General features: G+C 45.6%; 1 protein-coding gene across 7 annotated transcripts; it reads left to right on the top strand.

The window, feature by feature from the left end:
- The first annotated feature begins 6,570 nt into the window (after nt 1–6,570).
- On the top strand, nt 6,571–21,335 carry LOC102020250 (cocaine esterase-like). Of its 7 annotated transcripts, none has more exons than XM_013504012.1 (13): nt 6,571–6,714; nt 12,612–12,816; nt 13,714–13,855; nt 14,469–14,602; nt 14,684–14,942; nt 15,407–15,505; nt 15,775–15,915; nt 15,987–16,094; nt 16,313–16,457; nt 16,866–17,003; nt 17,722–17,794; nt 18,237–18,438; nt 21,209–21,296. In XM_013504012.1, the coding sequence occupies exons 1-12, from the start codon at nt 6,633–6,635 to the stop codon at nt 18,421–18,423; spliced, it is 1,713 nt and encodes a 570-aa protein (XP_013359466.1). In that variant the 5' UTR covers nt 6,571–6,632; the 3' UTR covers nt 18,424–18,438; nt 21,209–21,296. The 7 variants fall into 7 exon arrangements, with proteins under 7 accessions (XP_013359466.1, XP_005403771.1, XP_013359468.1 ...); XM_005403714.2 differs by lacking the exon at nt 21,209–21,296 and adding an exon at nt 19,255–20,417 and having other exon boundaries at nt 16,014–16,094; XM_013504014.1 differs by lacking the exon at nt 21,209–21,296 and adding an exon at nt 19,815–20,417.
- The last annotated feature ends 1,287 nt before the right edge of the window (nt 21,336–22,622 follow it).

The raw sequence follows: 22,622 nt of genomic DNA, 5'->3' as shown, positions 1-22,622 counted from the left end.
AAAAAAAAAGGAAAAGAAAAGGGATAGAATTTGAGATCATTGTGTTAAATAAAATAAACCTGACTGGGAAAGTCAAACACTGCAAGTTTCCTGTCCTATGAAGAATCTGGGAAGGAGGCAGGGAGGGAGGAAAAGAGGGAGGGAGAGAGGGAGAGGTAGACAGACAGAAAAAGAAATGGAGAGAGAGAGACAGAGACAAAGAGAGTTTTACAGAAAAGTGCTAGTAAGGAAAAGGAAAGGAACCAGGGAGGGGTAAAAAAGCTTGAAGGGGACATGGAGGGGGAAGATCAAAGTATGTTTTATACAAGTAGAAACATGCCAAATGAAACCCCTTAGTCTGTGCAACTAGTATGCACCATAAAAAGAATCCTCACAGCTAGTGTAAGAGGCAGACATCTTCCTGTTTGCACAAATGAGGAAATTTGGGAGAGCTGCACTCAATAACTTGCCCTTCCCAATTCCCCTGCTCCAGCCTGGGATTTCCCACTCCACTGTCAAGATTCTACCATGTCACAATCTCTCCACGTCCCCAGGTGCCATGGCTCTGTGTACTTCTGCCAATTTCAGGATTCTCCCAACTTTTTAAAAAATATCACGCTGCCCCATGTGAAGGCTGACCATAACAAGGAGCTTCTCTTTGTCTTCAGATCCTTCTTAAGGGAGTTCCCCTCTTATGGGAATTCCAATGCCAGGGATGGGGCTCTAGCTGTGTCCCTCAGGAGTGGCTGCCCTTACTGTCAAGATGAGGAAGCTAAGGCCCAGAGAGGAGCTGGTATCACAGTTCTAGCACTCAAAAGGCTAAACTAGGATTACAATCCAAGCCCTTCTACTCTAGCCTGTGCTCCCTCTTCCAGCTGTCCCCACCCAGGTCAGTGTCCAGCATGGGTACATCAGGAAGTGGGTGTCTCCAAGGCCCATTTGTTTCTTGAGTAACTTCCCAATATCAGAAGGAAAACAGGCTTTCTGGACCAGAAATGATCCCGAATCAATTCAGCTAGACATGCTTTTTCAGTACCAGTCCCAGTCCCTTTCTCAGTGAACTGGATGAGGGACCACAGCCTGCCTCTGAGAAAAAGGGAGAAAACTGACCCATTTGTGCTGCTACATGTGGAAGAGATATTGGTGGCAGGTCCTTCTTTTCCTATGGCAGGAGTCTCTTTCTTATCACTGCATACTCATTGGCCAGCTTAGATGCCTGATCTGATCAAATCAAAGTGCTGAGATCTGAGCTCTGTTGGACTCAGACTGACCTCTCTTTCTCACTGGAAGGGCGTGTCCACAGGAACCCCAGTGGCAAGGGCCTGTCCCACTGGCCTGCATTGGACTACAAGGAGCTATATCCGCAGCTGGACGACCAACCTGCCAAGGGTCACCCCCTGAAAACCCCCAAGCTGAAGTCCTGGATGGAGACCCTGCCCCAGATGACTCAGGAGCTAAAGGGGCCTGAGGGAGAGGCACACAGAGCTGTAGCTTCCTGTTTGGGTAAAGTGTAGGCTTGAGTGTAGGTGGGGGGTCAGCCTGCAGTTATGCCCACTGAGGGGCCTAGGTTGACTCTACAGTCACGCAGCCATTAACCACCCTTCATCCATCCATTCAGCCAACATTTTTTTATTTTAAAGAGAGAAAAACAATAACAAAATAACAACAAAGGCAAAAACAAGACAATAAAGATGATGCAGAATTTCTAAACAAGATAATAAGAAATTAACAGTGGTTGTTATATTACATATTGTTATCTTCAACGAAGTTGCTCAGATTACCAGGTGTAAGAATGCAAGATTGATCAAACAGTTACTTTCAGCCAACATCTATGAAGATTCTTCTGCATGATACTCATTGCCAATCCTGTCATGGTTCCCTTTTGGTAGACCCACTCAGTATAACCTCCAGAGTGGTGGTTGGGTAAAACCCAAAGGATACCCACTTTTTTCCACACCCCACTGGATATGGCCCCCTCCTCCCTTCTTTGCCACATCTTTTCTCTGCCTTCTGTCTCTCTCCTACCAGCTCCCACACCTTCTTCAAATGAAGAAGGTGCTTGGGGAATTGACCCACATCTCTATCAATTCTACCTCTCAGTGAGTCCCATGTGTGCTTATTTCTATAGGGGGGCAATGGAAAGCCAGATTACATAAGCCTGGGATTTTTGTATGTTTAGGCTGCTATAAAAGAGTATCATAAGAAGGGTCACTTATAAGCAACAGAAATTTATTCATAGATTTGGATTCTGGGAAATCCAGGGTGAAAATCCTGGCAGATCTGGTGAGTAGTGAGCACTTGCTCTCTGGCTCATAAATGGTACATCCTCACAGTGTCCTTACTTGGTAGAAGGGACAAACAATAGTCCTCATAATCTTATCATATCCTAAACACTCTACCTCTTCCTACCATCATGTTAGAGCATGTGTTTCCACCTACACATTTTGGAAAGGGGTCCAGGTTTTAGAGACTGTAGCACCCTAAGTTCCCCAGTATCAGTCAACTACTGAAAATGTCTCTACTTATTACCCCCCTAGATTGACTGTCATGTATCATTAACATTTAAAAAAACTGACTCACTCATCTATTTCTGTTTAGAGAGGTCACTGGCTCTATTTTTTTGAGAAGCAAGACAGGGTATGTCCATTAGCTCTGGAGTCAGGCCTTTTGGGGGCTGTTCAGGAGAGAGCCAGGTGGGTATTGAGTGGCCTTTCTCATGAAGTTTGCTGCAATTTCACTGAGTCTGAAGACACCATGAAGGCTGTGCTTACATAATCATTATAGATCTGCAAAGAGGTTTTCTACAAGATCTGTCTTGGAAGTGGGATCAGGGTTCAGAAGGTCCACATATGTCCAGTGGAAGAGATTTCAGTTCTCTAGTTCCCTGAGTGTCTCTCCATCCAGGGAACTGCCTTTGCAATCTCCTGACTCTCTGACTGTCTCCCACCCTTCTTCTCATCTTGTGACTAATTTTCTTTCTCACTTCATTGTTATCTCTAAATTTTGTTTGGCTCCTCCAATAAAACCTGTTGGATATATTTGCCTCTTTGTACAAAGGTACCAATTTGTCTGTTTCTTTGTTCCCCAAAGTATTTTCTCTCTGTTGTTAAAAAACTGTGCCCTTTGTCCCATACCCAGAAACACCTCTCTCCAAATTCATCTCCTTTGACCCACTTGCACTCCTTAAACTGATTTGGGGTTAAAAAATGTAGACGCCCGCATTACTCATGCTAGGTTCCAGGTGGCAAACGAGGACATTAAGCCTGGCCTGAGGCACATAGCAGAGGTAGAGAACTTGACTGACACTTAATACTTCCTCTGTTTCCAGAAACAGTTATTCAGCACTTGCTGCAAACATGGTTCTGTACGGTTTTTAGCTCTACGTGTGTGTACAGCACTTCTGTAGTGACTGTTTAATTGTGTCAACTTGAGAAGTTTAGAAACTTAACTAAATCAGCTCATCAATTCTAAACCCTAAGGGGTAGAGGACACACCCTAGGGCAGATTGTTGCCTGAATGGTATAAAAGGGAAATAAGGAAGGATGGATGAGCATGCCTCTGTCCTTTGGAGGAACTCCTGTCTTTGCCTTCAGCTTGGACATTTTCTCTGAGCTTCCAGTGCAGACTCTTTGGTTTCCAGCTTGGAACCTTCAGCCTTCCAAGGTAGACTCATCAGCCTTTGGTCACAGACTCATCAGCCTCCATATATGGACTTGTATGGAACACTGCAGTGAGCTCCAGACCTTGGACTGAAACTTTCCATCTCCAATGTGCAGACACCCTCTGCACACTTCCTCATCCAACTGTGTGGCTGACCATCATAAGCCAATCTTGTAATTTCTTATACATTTGTGTATCTTGTGTTATATCTGTTTCTCTAGTAAAACCATGAGTGATATACCTCCAGCCTGGATTCCTGAATATTTTTACCGATTATTTTTAGATTTTCATAATCTTATTTTTAAGAGTGTTGTTTTTGACCAATTTGTATATGACCGTGTTCACCTATTTTAGCTGCATAGTTTGGTAAGTTTGAGTAAATGCATGAGGCATCCAATCACCAGCACATCACATTCAAAATGTTTTTTCACTCCAAGAACTTTGCTCACAACCTTGTATAGTCATCACTGCCCTCCACCCTGCTCACTGGCAACCTCCTAACTGCTTTCTGTTGCTATACTTTGTTCGTTCTCTAGTATCACATAAAAAGGAGTCCTTTGTGACTGGCTCTGTCACTTAGCATTAAGTTTTGAGATTCAAGCTGAACTTCATTGCTTCTTTTGTAGAGTGACATTCTGTGTAGGGAGACATCGTACATGCCCCCTCCCCAGGTGATGCACATCTCAGTGACTTCCATGCTTGGCTATTTTTAATAAAGCTGTTCTGAACACTTTCAGACATGTCTTCATGAGGATACATGCTCTCATTTCCTTTGGGTAAAGAGCTGAGAAGAAAATTGCTGAGTCATGTGATAGTGTGTGTTTACCTTTTCAAGAAAATGCCCAAGTCTCTTCCACAACGACTGCATCATTTTGCATCTCACCAGCCATACATGACGAGGCCAGTTGCTTCACATTCTCACCAACACTCGGACCTAGGGGTCTTAAATCTGATTCTATTGAATTGATGTGTAATGGTTCTCATTGCTGATGTTTTGCTGGTTTTGTATATATATATATACATTTTAAAACACCCTTCTCTACACACATAGTCATATTATTAAGACATGTCTTCATTCTGCACTTTTACATGTGCCATCACTGATGCCTTGGTAAATTGATACAAATTTACAGAGTACATGGGAACCTTCACCCCACCATGGTGAACAGCAGACCCCAGATTAGGAAGAAGCATTGTGTGGTCCTTTATCATCAAGGAGAAAGGACACTGAGCTGAAAGGAGCTAGAGTACTCTCAGGACCCACAGTTCAGGTGTCAATTTGGCAAACAGAACTAAGGGTAGAGACAGCATCTGCCCAGACGTGGACCAGGACCATGGCTTGTACCAGTGGGAGGTGGATGCGAGATATTGAATCAATAACTGGTCTTGCTGAGTTGGTAGAGGTCAAGAAACCCTTTCTGCTGCTCTGTGCTGATTACTTCAACTTACCTAGAATACAGTTACTCCTAGAAAGTGCCAGGAAAAGATTCTTGGGATACTAGGCTGTAGGAGTCCAAACCTATTGTGGATTGTATGAAGAGGCTATGATCAGTTATCAGTGAAGCACTAGAGGCCACCTGAGGTTGAGCCCAAAACACTTTCTGTAGTAAGTAGCTGAACTGGTACTGTTGTCTCCTGCTGAGGACATAGCAGGCCTCTCCTGGGCCTATGGGACCACTGGGAAGACAGGCCCAAATCTAGGAGATTCAAAGAAGAAAAGAAAATGACAATCTTTCTAGGAACAAGCAGGTACTGTTTGTTGGGAGCAGCTAAAGGTGGAAATTGTTCATATGTGTGAGGTCAGGACAGAGCCAGAGTTCCTCAAGCAGTCAAGCTACCTCAGTCTTGAGAAAAATATCCTGCCTGGACAATTTCAGTCATTAGCTGCTAGGCAACATTCCCTCTCATGATACTGACTGCAAGAGTATAACTAAACACCTCTACTGTTGTTGTGTGGGTCCTCTTGCTTATCAGCTAAGAGGTCACCTTCACCTGACCCCAGCTTTTGTCTCTTGTCTTTATTTTCTAAATCCCCTCACCATTTTCTCCTGGGGACCACCAAGAGACCACCACATCCTACAACTGTTAAATGTTTGTCAAGTGGTAAATTATTGCACATATTTACAGAAGTGGGTCACAGGGCAGGAGTAGGGTGAACAGGGGTATAATGGTTGATTGATTGTGTCAACTCAAGAAGTTTAGAAGCTTAACTAAATTGGCTCAGCAATTCTACATCCTAAGGTGTAAAATACTCTAAGCAACTTGTTACTCTTGCACTATATCTGTTTCTCTAGTAAAACCCTGACTGATACAAGGGGCTGTGTCTTTATGAAGTGCCCCAGTTTCCACTGTGTTCCAATAAAGTAGCCACAACGGAGTAGGGAAGAGCCCGTGGAGACCCTCACACCAGGACTATATAGGGATGAGGGACCTTGAAGAGGACCCAGTCAATTATGAGTCCAAAAGGCAAGGAGGAGCTTTCAGGATGAAGGGTACAGTCATTCTTCACTGCCTTTGCTCAAACTATTCCCTTCAGCCTGATCAAAGGTCTCCTTGCACCTCCTGTGGGGATCCTTCCTCCTGCACCTCCTCAGAGAAGTCCTCCCAGGTCCTCCAATTACAGCTTTCTGCTCCCTCCTCTCTGCCCCCAATGCCTCATTGGGCCTGTGACTGCAAGGACAGTGGGCAGAGACTCCAGGCTTGAGGAGAGGGCTCCTGATATCTCACGGGGACTGCAGAAATCACTCAGTGCATTGGGGGGAAGCCAAAAAGAGCCAGGCAGGGAGAGAGGTGGCCATGCCCCACCTGCTGGCCACTGGCTACCAGCAACCTCTGCTGCTCACTGTGGCTCTCCTGCAGCATTTACTTTTTAGGGCCCCACCCAGGTCCTGCCTAGGTCCAAATTCCAGCTTGGGGGAGGACCTGCTCCTGAGCTGCCTGTACTAAAACATAGAGTGCTGGCAGCAGAGCAGAAAGAGGCCTGTGAGCTGACCATGACCATGGGGCTGGACCAGTTTCGTGCACAGCTGAACACCGTGGCCTGTGGGCTCCTGCTTCTCCTTGTCCATGGCTGGGGTGAGGCTCCCACAGGGGCAGGGTAACAAGGATTGGGGTTGGGTCTACTAAACTCGGCAGAGGCAGAGCCTGAGACCAAGGGAGGGAAGCATCAGGGAGGGAAGATCTGGTCAGGTGACATGTGAGTGTGCAGGAACCCTCCACCTATCCAACAGGTCCCAAGCACTCAGGGTTTTTCCCCTGAACCACAGAGAGTATGTAGGCTTCCTGAGGACACTCAACCTCAGGAATGAACTGAGGACCAGGGATTCTTAGGAATGCCTGTCTAGTGGGCTGAGTCAGCAGATGGGGAAGTCAGGACATTCCTTCTATCCTTGTGAACACAATATCTTCCCCCTGCCCTTTGGTTCCACGTGTTATGCTCTTGGCCAGAGTACTGACCTGGCCTCCTCAAAGGGGATCCAGGCAAGGTTATTTACCCTTGAGGAGAACAGAAGTCCCCAGGCACTGCATCCCAAGGCGGACCTCAGAGAATACTGGGCTCCTTTCACCTCAAGCATCTGGTCTAGGGCAAAGGGGTAGCCTAGCCATTAGGGCAAAGGTGATGGCACTCTGTGCCTGCCTGACATTTCCAATCACTTACTGGAAGTTAGGCCAGGTGTGTACCAGGCGTGGCCATATCTTTGATCCTTGATGCCCTCACCTAAAAGGCCCTTACTGTGTGAGACATGCTGGTCTCCTGCCACCCTTTCCCAATTACTCAGGAGGAGTCTCACCCACCTCTTCCCCATGGCCCATCCCCATGGCCTTCCTCCCTTATTGGTTGTTTTCCAAGCCATTAGAAGTCAGTAGGACTTTCCAGGCAGGAAGATCTGCCCAGCCTCGCTGATGGCTCCCCTTTTAAGTAGTGTTTTGACTTGAACCCATGTTCATAAAGAATCATCAACAAGCTGTAAGAAGGCACAGATTTGGGATCCACTTTCCTCTGTCCCACCTGGCCCTCATTTCTCCACAGGGACCATCAAGGATACAGGGTCTACACACAATGTCTGGGACTTTATTTAAAAATAGTTACGTACTTTTGTCATTAGTTTCCACCTAAATGGTCACCTCCTTGCAGGTACCATCCTTTCCTACTTCCTAACACCCCGTCCCCTCACATTTCTGCAAGGCAGAGCTTCCTCATACCATCTGATGTAACTATGTCTCTTCATGAATCCAGCATTGCTGATTCAAAAGTTCTCTAATTAGGAACATTTTAGCAGATTGAATTATACCAAGAGAAATTTTATCCAGCAAGCAATTATGTGTAGGCAACATGTTACCAGGAAGAGTAATGTGTCTTTTGTCTTGGAACACATCTTAGTCTGCTTTAAGTTACTACAAGAAGGTACCTGATGCTGGATAGTGTATTAAAAATGTGTTTATTTAGTTTACAGTTTTGGAAGCTGAAAATCCATGATCAGATGGCCCTGGTCAATGGGCCATGGTGGGAGTCTTCCAACTATGCTGCTACATGCTAATGGCATTTCATATAGGAACGTGGAGAGATAGTACATGCCAAAGGACCTGGCTCACACTTAAAAATATTAGCTGTGAATCTTAACAGAATTATTCCACTCTGTGAGGTCTAACCCACTCTGAAAGCAGCATCAATCCCTTCACAAGGACTGTCATGCCTTAATCACCTCCCACTAAGCCCCAGTGCCTAAAGGTCCCACCATCTCGACACCACCCCACAGAAGACCAGTTGTCCAGTATATGAACTTTTGGTGAACCAACCATAGTCAAACTATGGCATTCTCTCCCTGCCCCGCAAGGTTCATATTCTACTTACAGTGCAAAATGCATTCATTCCATGCTTACAGTCCCAGAGGCTTATCTCATTCCAGCTGACTCAAAAGTACAAAGTCCCAAGTCCCATTGGAAATGCGAAGCAAATTACTTCCAGCTGTGGACTTGTAAATAAAGAACAAGTTGCGTCTTTTCAAGATACAGTGCTAAAACAGACTCTGTAAACATTTCTATTTTTAAAAGGAGGAATATCCAAGTAGAAGGAGATCACAGACCCTAAGGAAGTCTCAAATGCAACATGGGAGATCATAATAAATTAAAACTCCACATCCAGTATCCTGTGCAGGAGGCAGTGAGTAGTGGGCCCCCATGGCTTCCAACAGCTCCACCCTCTGGCCTTGGTTGCAGCCTTTATGGGTTGCTTTGAGTTGTTATACCAGGCTGCTTGCTGTTGACTTTCCCAGGCTGGTGTTGACACTGCTGGCAGTCACACAATTCTGTGGACCACTCAAGAGGAACGGTCCCAGCCTCACAGCCTCATTAGGCATTTTCATGGGGAATCTATTCAGTGGTTCCACCCCAGCAACAGGGCCTCCCAGACTTTCCTTTGAAATATCAGTTGAAGCTGCTATGATTCTAAAGGCCTTTCATGTATGCCTTTCATGTGTGACTGCAAAATTAGTACAACATGGACACCACCAAGGTCTGGAACTTGCTGCATTTGGAGCACAGTTAGGGCCACGTCTGGGCTCTCTCAAGCTATACCTGGAGCAGATTCAAAGCATTTTCCTGGAAAGCAAGGAGCAGAATCTTGGAGCAACCCTGGACAGTGAGTCTGTGGAGAGCATCTCAAATCCATTTTCTGAACCCATTCTACACCCAAAGCCTCTGGGACTGGGAATCTGGAAGATTACTGTGATGCCCTTAGGGCTACTTTCACATTTATTTAATGCATAGAGAGAGCCTGCCTTCTTTTCAGCCATAGTCATCTCTTTAGTACCCTCTATATTCTCATCAAGGATCCTAATCTTTACATGAGCAGAATGTGAATTTTTCAAAATTTTAATCTGTCTCCCTTTACTAAGTATATGTGTAAATCTCGTTGAAAATGAGCAAAACTACACACACAGATCCTTCTACATTTCACTTTAAAATTTCTCTCTCAAGAGGTCCTAGATTATCACTGTTAAATATTACCTTCCCCAGTGCATGGATATGGTGTATCCAAGTTCTCTGCAGTGGTGTGACAAAAGTGGCCTTTTGCCCAGTTTCCAGCAGAATCGGTCTCAACTGAAGCTTCCTTAGTATGATCTTTATTATCTATGGTGCTACCAACATTCTGATCATCACCACTGCCACTGGTTATCCTGAACTATCAACTTCATTGGCTTAAGAAACACCTAGCAGATTAGCAGAGCACACTCCTGTGTGTGTCTGGTTGGGCTCTGGAGTTGCGGATGTGGGTACTGTATATGGTCCTTGTCCCATTCCTCTCTAATATCCTTCCCCTGCTCTGTTCTCTGGCTGCCATAAACTAACCAGCTTTACCCCACCAGACCTTTCCCCCACAATACTCCTGCCTGGGAGCCAGCTAACTACAGACTAACTGCCCTCAAAATATGAGCTAAATCAAACCTTTCCTCCTTTAAGTTGTGTGTGTCAGGCATTGTGTCTCAGTGATAGAAAAGCTGACTAACACAACCACTTAATCAAACTACAAATTTCTAGCTTCTTCCTAGTCTCTTTGCCATTTGGCCCCTCACCAGAATCACCTATGAGGCTTGTTTTGCAGCAATACAGGATTTTCTAAACTGTGCCTCCAAACTCCACCAAGTATTGGCTATTAGCCAATTCCAAAGCCACTTTTACATTCTCAAATATCATTATAGCAACAACCCTACTCTTGAAACCAATTTTCTGTCTCAGTATATGTTGTGTTGTTATAACAAAATAGCCAACAGTGATTAATATATAAAGCAACTACTTGTGAGATCTTTCTTGCATATCTTTATCTTCCTGAGAAACCACTTTGACGATACCACCATGTATTACAGCAGCCATTGATATTTTCCTACTAATCTGTCCATAACTCTGTAATGTTTGTATTGCTCCTATGCTATTTCATAAATGGGTGTATGTTTATTACTATGTGTTTCCTACAACAACCATTGAGAATAGTCAATGATTATTCATTTGGTCACTCATGTGAGCAATTAGCTCTATTTATTTTCTTTAGAAACCACTTTGAAGATACCAAAGTATAATACAACAACCATTGATAATTTCCTACCACTTTTGTCTGTAACTCACTATTATTTGTCTATTTGTTTTCCTGAGAAACTATCTTGAAGATAGCAATATGTAAAACAACAACCATTGATAATCTCCTACCACTTTGTCTGTAATTCTGTAAGCCCCCCTATTACTATGTTATCCTTCTTTTACTCTTTAAAATAATAATAATAAAAAAGAAATAGAAATATATAAAGCAATAGATTTATTTAGCTCAGAGTTTTGAAGGCTAAAAGCTCATCATTAGGTGGCCTTCTCTGGTCTGCTTCTGTGAGAGCCTTCTAGCTATGTCACAACAAAGCAGGTGCACCTGTGAGAGAGGTCACAAGGCTCTCTCACAAGAGACAAAACAAGAGACTTGAATGGGGTCAAACTCACTCTTTTAACAACTCACTCTCATTCTCCAGGGAATTAATCCATTCCCCCTGAAATGTAATCCCTCCAAAGGACCAAAACTAACCCCTTCACAAAGACCACCATGACCCTGTAACCTTCTACTAGACTCCACCTCTTCACTGCTCCTCCACACTGACAGCCAAGCTTTCAGCACATGAACCTTTGGCAGAAGGACATTAGTAAAACTGCTCTGTCTCTGCCTGGCCTCAGCAGCTGACATCAAACATGCGGATCCAATATGGGTAGGGAAGAAGGAGGAACCTGAGGCTGTTGTGGGATTTTTGTTTGGTTGGATTTTTTGTGGGTTTTTTTTTTTTTTTTTTTTGCTTGTTTGTTTTTTTAAAACTCTTTATTGATTCATGTATCTAGAAATACTGCATTTTTAAATAAATCACCAAAGGTCAAATACTTCTCTATCCTCTCAATAATTTTTTTTTTTTGTACCTGAAATTGAACTCAGGACCTCATATTTGTGAAGCAGGTGCTTGTTTGTTTTTAATGGAACCTGGCTCAAACCTACCAAATTCTGCAGAGGCAAAACATGAAGCTATGGAAGGGAAAGTGCAAGAGAAATCAGAGCTGGTGGAAATGACAATAGTAGGGAAATTGTCAGCCTGAATGAACACCTGCCTGCACAGCGAGGCACAGAGAGGGATAGGGTTACCTGAAGGCTGCACAGGACATAGATCAGCCTTGTCACAGGTAGAAAGTATAGTTCACAAACCCAAAGTACCATAAAAAATTATTCTAGCACAATCCAGTTTATCTAAATTGCATCACTACCTGAAGGAAAACCTGGTATCATTATTTGAAGGGAATTCCAACCATGACATCAGTAAATTTTTGTCATATCCTACTGAAAGGAAAGGGAAGGTGATAGATAGATAGATAGATGACAGATAGACAGATAGATAGATAATAGATAGATAGATAGATAGATGATACATTTCCACAATGCTGCAAGTTCTCACTAAAATCAAACATATAGACAAATGTTATTTTAAATTGTTTGATCATATGAATGTAATCTTTTTTTAAAAATCAAGGTTCAAATAAGGTCCATTATTTACGAAGTACAGATGTGCTTTCTTTTTTAACAGCAGGTTTGAAATACAATTAACATAACATAAGCCCACCCATCTGAGAGAATACTTCAAAGGTTTTTAGTTTGTGAAAGGAGATCACCATGACAATTCCCCTTTCTCCTGAACATAACAACCTCATCCCTTCTTATCCACCATGCTGCTCTTTGTGCCTGTGGATAAGCTAATTGTGGCCATATCATGTGAATGGGATCATGAGGCAGCCCCACAGCAGGGAACGTGACAGGCAGGAAGCATGTATAACCAGTATTTGGAGGTCAGGCTCTTTTGACAAGGCTGATTGAGGATGGCAAGGAAGTGGCAATACCCACAGTGTGGGAGGCAACTGACTCGGCAGACCCAACCCTGATGTGCATCTTTCTGCCCACACAGCCCAGGACTCTATCAGCCCCATCCAGACCACGCTCACAGGGAAGGTGCGTGGCAACCTCGTCCGTGTGAAGGGCACTAACGTGGGAGTCCACACCTTCCTGGGAATTCCCTTTGCCAAGCCACCTGTAGGACCACTGCGGTTTGCACCCCCTGAGGCCCCTGAATCCTGGAGTGGTGTGAGGGATGCGGTCTCCCACCCTGCTATGTAAGCTCTCTGGGGAACTGGGGAAATTCAGGCCCTGGGGAGACAGTGGGTGCTCTGAGCTCTGGGCCAAGTTCCAGTGGTTCTTACACCTAAACCCTTCAGTCAGTTCTCATCTGCTTTGGGGGGAATTCCCACATTGAAGGTGCTGAGGCTCAGAGAAGGGAGAAACTATGCCAGGCTCCTCACTCAGGGACTGTCATCCAGAGGGCATTAGTTCCAAGTGCTGAAGAGTTGAGCAGAGACATATTCATCCCCAGATTTAGATTATTCCTTAGAGGAAATGTCTCTGGGAGAGGTTTACATTGACTCTAGGAATCTCTAAGAGGCCCTAACTCCAGCATCTAATACTAAAGATCCCCGAGGAAGGCAATAGTGGTGGCTTCTAGGGAACCCCACCCTCCACAGTCTCTGTGCCAACTGACAGGGCCAGGTATAATTACCAAAGAAGTGTGCATAAGCTAATGCATGGAGATTCTGTGGGAGAGATGAAGTTCCCCAAGCAACTGCTGCATGTATCTATGAGAAACTAAGCTCTGTTCATTCATGCAGCACCTGTGTGAGGATTTCTCTCATGTTCCATGCCCATATGGCTACAGGGATATGTGGTGAATGTCAGTATCTACAGCCAACGGTTTCCATAGAGACTCCTAAGAATAATGACTACCTAGGCTTGGGAATGGTAGAACCTCAAGGCTGAAGCCTCCCCAGAAGTCTGGACTTCATCTCCACCTCCCCAGAGTCTGTGACCTATTATTTTGTGGGAAGGAACTTGAGGGGATGATTCTATATAAGCAGTGCATCAGGGAGAGCAGGGAATGAGGATAGATGGGCACAAATCTGGATCCAGGGTCTGATTTTGCCACTGGCTGAATGCGGTATGCTATGGTTGATCACCAGGTGTCTGCAGGACATCACTGCAATGAATACACAGGCTCTGAAGTTATTGAATCTGACCATGCCTCCCATCCCTGTGTCTGAGGACTGCCTGTACCTCAACATCTACACACCTGCCAATGTCCATGAAGGTTCAAAGCTGCCTGTGAGTGTTAAGATGTGGTCAACTGAGAGTGGGAGGAAATTTGTTCTACGGAAGATTAGAAGGGCCAAGATTAGCTCCAGCCCTGCTACCATGTGGACCCTCATGATCAGCCTTTCACTATTAGGTCCCAGAAGTCATTCTCACCCAGCTGGCACCTGGCCCCTTGGCTTGGGGATGCTGGGCCCTTCCTACTCCCAGAAGTCAGGGGCTATGGCCATTAGATGTACCCAGGATCCATTCAACTATTTCATGCCTAGGAGACCAAGTTGGTATCCAAGGACTGCACTACAAGGTTGCCAAGACCGCAGCCAATTGATTATCTCTTGGCCAAGGGAAAGTGGAGATATCTGATTAATGTTCCTGTGGGACTTTGGGGGAGATACTCTCTTTTTTCCATGTCAGAGGAATTCTGGGAGTAATTAAGTAATGATATATAGAGCTAGTTCCAAGAAGGAGAGGCTTTTTTTCCCTGATTGAACATGGGTCATTTACCTACAGCTGAAATCACCTGCTGGGGTTCTGTTTATGTGGTTAGCTGCACAAGTTAAATCTATGGGTAGCCCAGGTGGGACTTGGGCTGGGAGGAAGATGGCATCTGTTTTGCTCTCTCCAGGTGATGGTATGGATCCACGGTGGTGCACTAGTTATAGGCACAGCCTCCATGTATGATGGATCCACACTGGCGGCTTCTGGCAACGTGGTGGTGGTCACTATCCAGTACCGCCTTGGTGTCCTGGGCTTCTTCAGGTGACTCTGGGGCTGGGCTGGGACATGGAAACTTGGCACAGCCACAACAAGGAAATGACCTCTATCCCTGGCACTTTTCAGCACTGGAGACCAACACGCCACTGGCAATTGGGGGTACCTGGACCAAGTGGCCGCTCTACGCTGGGTACAGCAGAATATCGCCCACTTTGGAGGCAACCCTGACCGTGTCACCATTTTTGGCACATCAGCAGGTGGCACAAGCGTGTCCTCACATGTCTTGTCCCCCATGTCCCGAGGACTCTTCCATGGTGCCATCATGGAGAGTGGGGTGGCTCTACTGCCCAGCCTCATCTCCAGCTCACCTAAGGCCATCTCCACAGTGAGTGCCTTCAACCACCCCAGGCCAGGGTACCCCCTCTACTCTTACCTTCAGAGCTTCTGGTGCTCTGTTTGTTCAGTGGGAACAACCAGGACAAACCAGGTTTCTTGGAAACTTCTGTCTTCCTGAGCATTATTGAGGGGCTCAAGTGTCAGAACCCACAAACTTCTGCCTCATAGAACAGAAGTATGTTCTGTGGCCAGAAAAGCTGCACCCTGGAGCCTCCATGATGGACAGAATCATGTAAGTATGTGAGATGTCCCCTCCAGCTGAGACCTGTCAATGCCAGAGAAGTTAGAACTATTCCACATTTGCAGGAATCTGCTCAGTGTACCCCATGAGATTATAGAGTGCTTGCATGCAGCTGAAGCTTTGGACACACTCTTCTCCTTTCCTGGAAGGGCCTTGGACACACTCCTCCCTTTTCCAAAAGGATAAGCCTGCCCCTACTTGCCTCTTTACAGAAGGTGGCCAACCTGTCTGCCTGTGGGCCGGTAGACTCAGAGTCCCTGGTGAGGTGCCTGCGGGGCAAGAGTGAAGAGGAAATGCTGGCTGTTACCAAGGTAGAGCTCAGTGGTCATGAGTGAAGTGAAATGGGGATGATAGAATGGAGAACTGTAAGATCTGTGTGCCATTCACCTCCCTGGGACAGTTTCTTCCTTGGTATCCCAGAATCCTGAATTGGAAATGGAGGCCAATGTGCTAAGCCTACAGCTGGATCTCTTGGGTTGATGTCAACATCCTGGGATGGACCAGAAAAGAATAAAGGGCTATTAACAGGCATCAAGAAATATCTGAGAGCAGACTTTGATCCCTGACTGCCCCTCTTCAGGTCTTCAAGATCATCCCTGCTGTGGTGGATGGGGCCTTCCTGCCCAGGCACCCCCAGGAGCTGCTGGCCTCTACTGATTTTCAACCTGTCCCCAGCATCATTGGTGTCAACAATGATGAATATGGCTCTCTCCTCCCCTTGGTGAGGCCCAGTTCCAAGTCCTTGCTGTCAGGGAAGCCTATATAGGAGCTCCGGGCCAATTTGAACCACAGCACAAACTCTCTCTCCCTGCCACCCAGATTGTGGGACCCACCAATACCCAAAAGGAAATTGACAGAGAAGTGGTGCGGAATGCTCTGCAGACAAGGTTAACACAAATGGTGAGGCTCCTGGGATAGGACAAAAACTGAAGAAGGACACACCCAGATATCCTGCCCACATAGTAACGTGAACAAAGGCTGGGAGTGGGGGAGGGGTCACTCCAGTTTCAGCAGTTCTATTCCCACTCCTACCCCAAGCCCCATCTCCCTACCCTAAGACTACTGTCTCCCTGCCTTTGATCCTGCCTAACCTGATTGTCCTGATAACTCTGGGCCAGATGTTACCTGCTGGGCTTGGTGACCTATTGATGGAAGAATATATGAGTGACAATGAGGACCCCCAGATCCTCCGAGCCCAATTCCAAGACATGATGGAGGATTTTGTGTTTGTGATCCCTGCACTCCAAGTAGCACTTTTTCAGTGTGAGTATATCTGAAACTAAGGCCAGACTGCCTTGGGGGCAGCTGAATGGTAGATCTCCAATAACATCTGAAGTGCCCAATTCCCTACCCATGTGTTAATTGTGCTTCTGGTGCCCAGCAATTGATGATCCTCTGGTCACTAAATTTTCATGGCTAGTGTAAGAGATAAGCATCACTCCCATTTTACAGATGAAGAAACAGGTTAGTGATATCCAATGATTTGCCACAGTTAGGAAAGCCACAGCCGTGACTTAACCAAGCTCTTCCTTTGGCCCTGTCCGAGCCTGGGGCTCCCTGCCTCACTCTCCAGACTTCAGCAAGCTTCAAATCTAGCTATCTTGTCAACAAGGGTGAGGCAGAAGAGCTCAGGTGAGGAGTCAACAAGTTGCAACTTGTCCCTGGCCTCAGGTTCCCGTGCCCCTGTTTACCTCTATGAGTTCCAGCATCGACCCAACTTTTTCAAAGACATCAAGCCACCCCACGTGAAGGCAGACCATGGCGATGAGAGTATCTTTGTCTTCAGATCCTTTTTCTCAGGCTACCAAGGTGAGACTTCCTTAATCTCCAGGAGCAGAGATGGATCTCTGGATGGGCCCCTTGCAAGCATCTGCCCTCACTGTCTACCTCAGTGGTGGCGAACCTATGGCACACATGTTATTTGTTTCTCTTTTCAGAAAGAAAATGCTAATTCATGAGTTGTTTTTCTAAACTAAAACATCAGTACTCAGGTTTAATTGCAGCACTGGCACTTTGTGATAAATAAGAGGGTTTGGGGTTGCAGTTTGTGCACTCATCTCTAAAAGGTTCGCCATCCCTGGTCTAGATAATGAAACTGAGGCTTATGGAGGGTGGGGTCAGTGTCCACCATCTTGCAGTTCAAAAGTCTGTTTTGCAAGATTAGAATCTCAGCCCTTCCACTCCAACCTTGCTCCCCCTACCTGCCCCTACCCTGACCATGCATATAGCATGGGTGTATGGAGAGAGGGAGAGTGTTTAAAAGGTATTGTTTCTCAAATGATTTCCCAGTGACAGAAGGAAGAAGGAGCCTTATGGAACCAGCCCGAAGTTGATTCTACTAGAGGCTGGGATGAGTAAGGGCAGGCTGGACAAGGAGATGGCTTGGTTCCTAAGAAAGGCTGGTAGGGAAGGGCTCAGGCCTGGGGTCCAGGGTCAGGCTGCAGCTGTGTGGTGAGTGTGGCACATGAATGGGCAGTGGGATGGGGGTTGAGCAAGACCTAAGTTGCTGTCTTCTTCCTCTCTGAAGTTGACCTCACTGAGGAGGAGGAGCTGCTGAGCAGGAGAATGATGAAGTATTGGGCCAACTTTGCTCGGAATGGGTGAGACAATGCCCCTGCCTCAACTTCCCTATGGCGTATGAACCCATCAGGTGCTCCTCTCACTTGTGGTGACCTCACTGACATACATGTGTCTTTAATCACACAATAACGGCCTCTCAACTCCAGGTCCTACAGGGACATGGGCAAAGAGGAACCTCGTGGGTACTCGTCATTCATCCCTCTCCCAGTGACATGAAAGATGGGCCACAGTACTGTTGTTCAGTCACATCTTGCCTCTGAGAGGGAGGGAGAAAATAGACACTTTGCTCCAGGAGGGGACACTGGTGGGAAACCCTTGCTTTCCAATATCAAGAAACCTCCTCATCACCCAGCACTCCCTGACCAGCTTGGCATCCTGGTCTGATCCAAATCAGACCAGTGAGATCTCAGGACAGCAGGGCTCAGCCTGATCTCCTCCCCTACTTGGAGGGCATGTCCACAGGAACCCAAATGGTAAGGACCTACCCCAATGGCCTGTGTTTGACCATGAGGAGCTATACCTGCAGCTGGACCTCCAACCTGCTGTGGGTCGTGCCTTGAAGGCCCACAGACTGAAGTTCTGGATGGAGACCCTGCCCCAGAAGATCCAGGAGCTGAAGGAGGCTGAAGAGAACCACACAGAGCTGTAGCCCCGTGTGCGGGAGGTAGGGTCAGTTTGAGTGCAAGTGGGATCTGCCTGTAGTGCCACACACCCACCAAGGACCTCAGGCTGACCTCATAGTCGCATAGCCATTCACTCACTCTTCATTCATCCATTCAGTCAATACTTATGAAGAAACCACTGCATGATATTTACTGCCAAGCCTGCTATGGCTCCCTCTTCTTACACATATTCAGTACATTCCCCAGGGAGCTGTGGATAGGTGAGCTCCAGTGGACACCCTCCTTCCTCCATGCCCCACTGGGCCTGTCCTTCTCTCCACCCTGTCTCTCTTTCCCCTCTCAGCCCCATGCTCTCTCCACATTGAGAAATATAATTTGGCAAGTTTTCCCTGGGTGTCAGAATCCCACTTCCACCTCTCGGCAGATCCCCTACATTCTCAGATTTGTACAAGGTACAATAATAGAAAACCTGGATACCAGAAGCCCTAGTATCCTGGTCTCTTCAGGATGCAGTAGCAAAAGTACCATAATCTGGTTGGCTAATATCCCACAAAAGTTGATTGTTGACAGTTCTGAAGTTTAGGAAGTCAGTGATCAAGAAGTGAGCTAATTTGATATCAGGTTAGGACTTGCTCTCTCATTCATAATTGGCAAAAGAGGTCTTTTCCCTTTGTACTCATATCAAAGAGGGGATAAACAAACTCTCACAGGACAAATTTTCAAAAGATTATATTAATCTCTCTCTATTGCTAGAATAAACACTTGAATCTAGTACTTAAAAATAGAAGAGTTTCATTTAGCTCATAGTTTTGAAAGTTGAAAGATCAAGATTGGGTTCTTCCGTCTGTTTGCCCTAGATTGCCTCACAACACAGCAGTGAAGCCCAGCGCAGAAAGAGGAAGCTCATGGGATGGCCTTGCTTTATGACCATCCACACCTATGTATTCCATGAGAAGTGCATTAATCCCTACCAAGAGTAATGACACCAACAACCTCATTAACTCCTAATAGTCCTCCTGTTCTGAAGATCAACCACCTACCACCATAACGCTGCAGACCAAGCTTCTAGCACATGAACCTTTGGGGTCAAATATTATCCATGTCATAACAGGCACAAATCCAAATCTACCACTGGCCTTAGGACAATTCATACATTCATTCACCTATGTCCCAAAAGGTAACTGGCTCCATTCTGTGAGAAGCAGGACTAGACATGTCCATTGGCCTCTGAAACCTGGGCCAGTAAGGATGTGGTTCCTCAGCAATCTGTCTCCTGATGTTTGTCCCTAGACTGTAGTCTGCATGATCATTTCACAGTGTGACAAGGTTTATCTGTGAGATCTTGGAAGTAGGATTGAGAAGTCAAGAAGATGCAAACACATTTACAGAAGATGTTCCTGTTCCTTCCTCCCTGAAGGCTTTTCCACCAAGGAGATGTCTTCCTGCCTTTCAGAATTCGCCTGGCAACCTCCTGAGCCCCTGCCCACCTCCTGAGCCCCTGCCCATCCCCACTGACCGTGGTGTCCACACAATTCATATTCCTTCCCACCCCATTGTTGTTCTTAAACTTTTCTCCCTCCTCCCCTTAAAAAAACCTTCTCATATTTTATCTCATTGTACATTGTACTCTGTTTGCCTCTTTGCTTCCCCAAAGAATTTTTCTGTCTGTCCAAGAGACCCTAAGATTCCCTTCCATTCCCTGTGTCTGACCAATTTGCCCTCCTTGAGCACCAGTTTTCCCAAGGGGACAGCCCTCCTTCTTTCATCGAACTACAGAGCATTATAAATTTCTGGGTAAAAGATGAAAATTCCCATGTTGCCCTCCAGCAAACAAACAAGGACATCATTAAACATGGGCCACCAACTTGGCACAGGGAATTTGTTCCTTTGAGTGAGTGAATGATTGTATAGTTTGCATCCCTGCCAGCCATACTTGATGGCACGAGTTACCCTGTACTTTCAACAAGACTTGGAATTATGAGTCTTAAATCTGATTACACTGAATAGATGTGCAATGAGATCTCTTTGCAGATGTTTCCCTGGGATTTTAACTCTACTCCTATTTTTTTCTGCCAGTAGTCAGATAGTTAGAGAGGTAGAGATAAAGATGATAGATGATTAGATAGATAGATAGATAGATAGATAGATAGATAGATAGATAGATAAACAGACAGATATGATCCTAAGACTCTTCTTTCCTTTCTTCTGCATTCAGTTTGGTCAACAAAAATCCCAGGGGCCTCCCAAAAATGGTACACTAGTAGGAGAGGATAGGGTGTTGTTTCTACCACATCCTTAAAGTATTTATCAAGTTCCTGCAGCAAGTATGTCTCTGTTTTCAGTTCTTCAGATGCACTATATTTGACCAGAGTGAGTTCCCAGGATATTTCATTAACATTCCATAATAATTTTTTATAGTACTGGGTATTGAACCTGGGCTGTCATGCACACTAGGCAAGTGCTCTGCCACTGGGAGAGTGGGGGCTGAGAACCCCCAGCCCCATGTGGAATAATTTACACACAATTAATCACTTTTAGATTTATAGTTTAATAACACTGTGTAAATGTATAAGACATGCAACCACCACCATATCAACTTTTAGAATACTTCTTTCACTCCAAGAACTTCCTTCATACCCCTTTGCAGCCCACTGTGGCCCTCCACTCTATTCCCTGGCAAACACTTAGCTGTTTTCTGTTGCTATACTTTGTTTTCTCTATAACATCATATAAAAGGAATCATGTGATTGGCTCAGTCCCTTTGCATAATGTTTTTGAGTTTTAAGTGACATTTCTTTCCTTTTATTCCAGAGTGGCACTCCATGTAAGGATACACCACACGTACCTACTCTCCAGTTGATGCACAATTTTTTTTCAATACTGGGGATTTAACCCAGGGCCACTGCACTGAGCTACATTGTCAGTCCTTTTTGTTTTCTCTTTCGAGCCGGGGATTTGCTAAGTTGCCCAGGCTCAGCTTGAACTTGTTTTTTTGTTTGTGTGTTTGTTTGTTTGTTTTCTGGTACCGGGAATCGAACTCACAACCTTGCTCTTGCCAGGCAGGCGCTGTGCCGCTGAGCTAAATCCTCAGCCCCTCAGCTTGAACTTGTGATCCTTCTGTTTCATCCTCCTAGAGTGCTGGAATTACAAGTGTGCACTCCCATACCCAGATCTTAGCTACTTTTTAATAAAGCTGCTCTGAACATTTCCAGACATATGTTTGTGAGGACACGTGCTCCTATTTCTTTGAGGTAAAGACCTAAGAGGGAAATTGCTGAATTATATGATATGTCTGTGTATCTTTTAAGGAAAATGCCAAGCTATCTTTCAAAATGACTATATAATTTGAATCCCCACTAGCCATACGTGAGGATGAGTTATTCCATACCTTCAACAAGACTTGGACTTATGGATCTTAAATCAATTCCACTGAATAGATATGCAATGAGATCTCTTTGGCAGATGTTTCCCTGGACTTTTAAACTCTGCTTTCATCTTTTTCTGCAGATAGATAGAAGATAGATAGATAGATAGATAGATAGATAGATATAAAGATAAACACATGCACACAGATATGCTACTGAGACTCGTCTTTCCTTCGTTCTACATTTTCACTATTAACTTGGTCAACAGAAGGGGCCTCCTAATGATGGTAACGTAGTGGTGAGCACATAGAGACCTTCACCCCAGCACTGGTGGTCAGCAGCCCCAAATTAGGAAGAAGCACTGTGTTGTCCAGTTAATATAAGGAGCTTGGACCATGAGCCTGAGCTGGGAGGAAATGGAGATCTCTCAGCACCTGATCAGCCTAGAAATTGATCAGGTCAGGAGAATCAGGAAGAGAGAGCATCTGCCCAGGTAGGGGCTGGGACCATGACTTGAACCACAGTGCCTTGATGACAGAGATTGAGTCAACAACAGGTTGACTGGATGAGGGTTGAGGAGGGCAGTGGTCTCAGCAAGATTGTCACACAGACACAGATAAATGCTCATTGCTCCCTCCATGGTACTGAGAAGGGACCCGGACAGCTCTGAGTTGTGAGACCCCATGGGGCACTGGAATGTAGAGGCCAAGGCCATTTTCAGAGGCACTAAGGCTATCTGAGCTGAGCATGACACACATTCCTCCGGGTAGTCAGGCTGGGTGGGCCCCCGCAGACCCAGGCTGCTTCCCTCCACCCCTGCAGGCTCACACACCTCAGAATCTCCTCTCTACCCCTCTTCC

The sequence above is a fragment of the Chinchilla lanigera genome, unplaced genomic scaffold (assembly GCF_000276665.1).
Source record: "Chinchilla lanigera isolate Chin_1 unplaced genomic scaffold, ChiLan1.0 scaffold00083, whole genome shotgun sequence".
NCBI lineage: Eukaryota > Metazoa > Chordata > Mammalia > Rodentia > Chinchillidae > Chinchilla > Chinchilla lanigera.
Note: the sequence above shows the minus strand (reverse complement) of the source record. Positions and strands in the feature narration are given on the sequence as shown.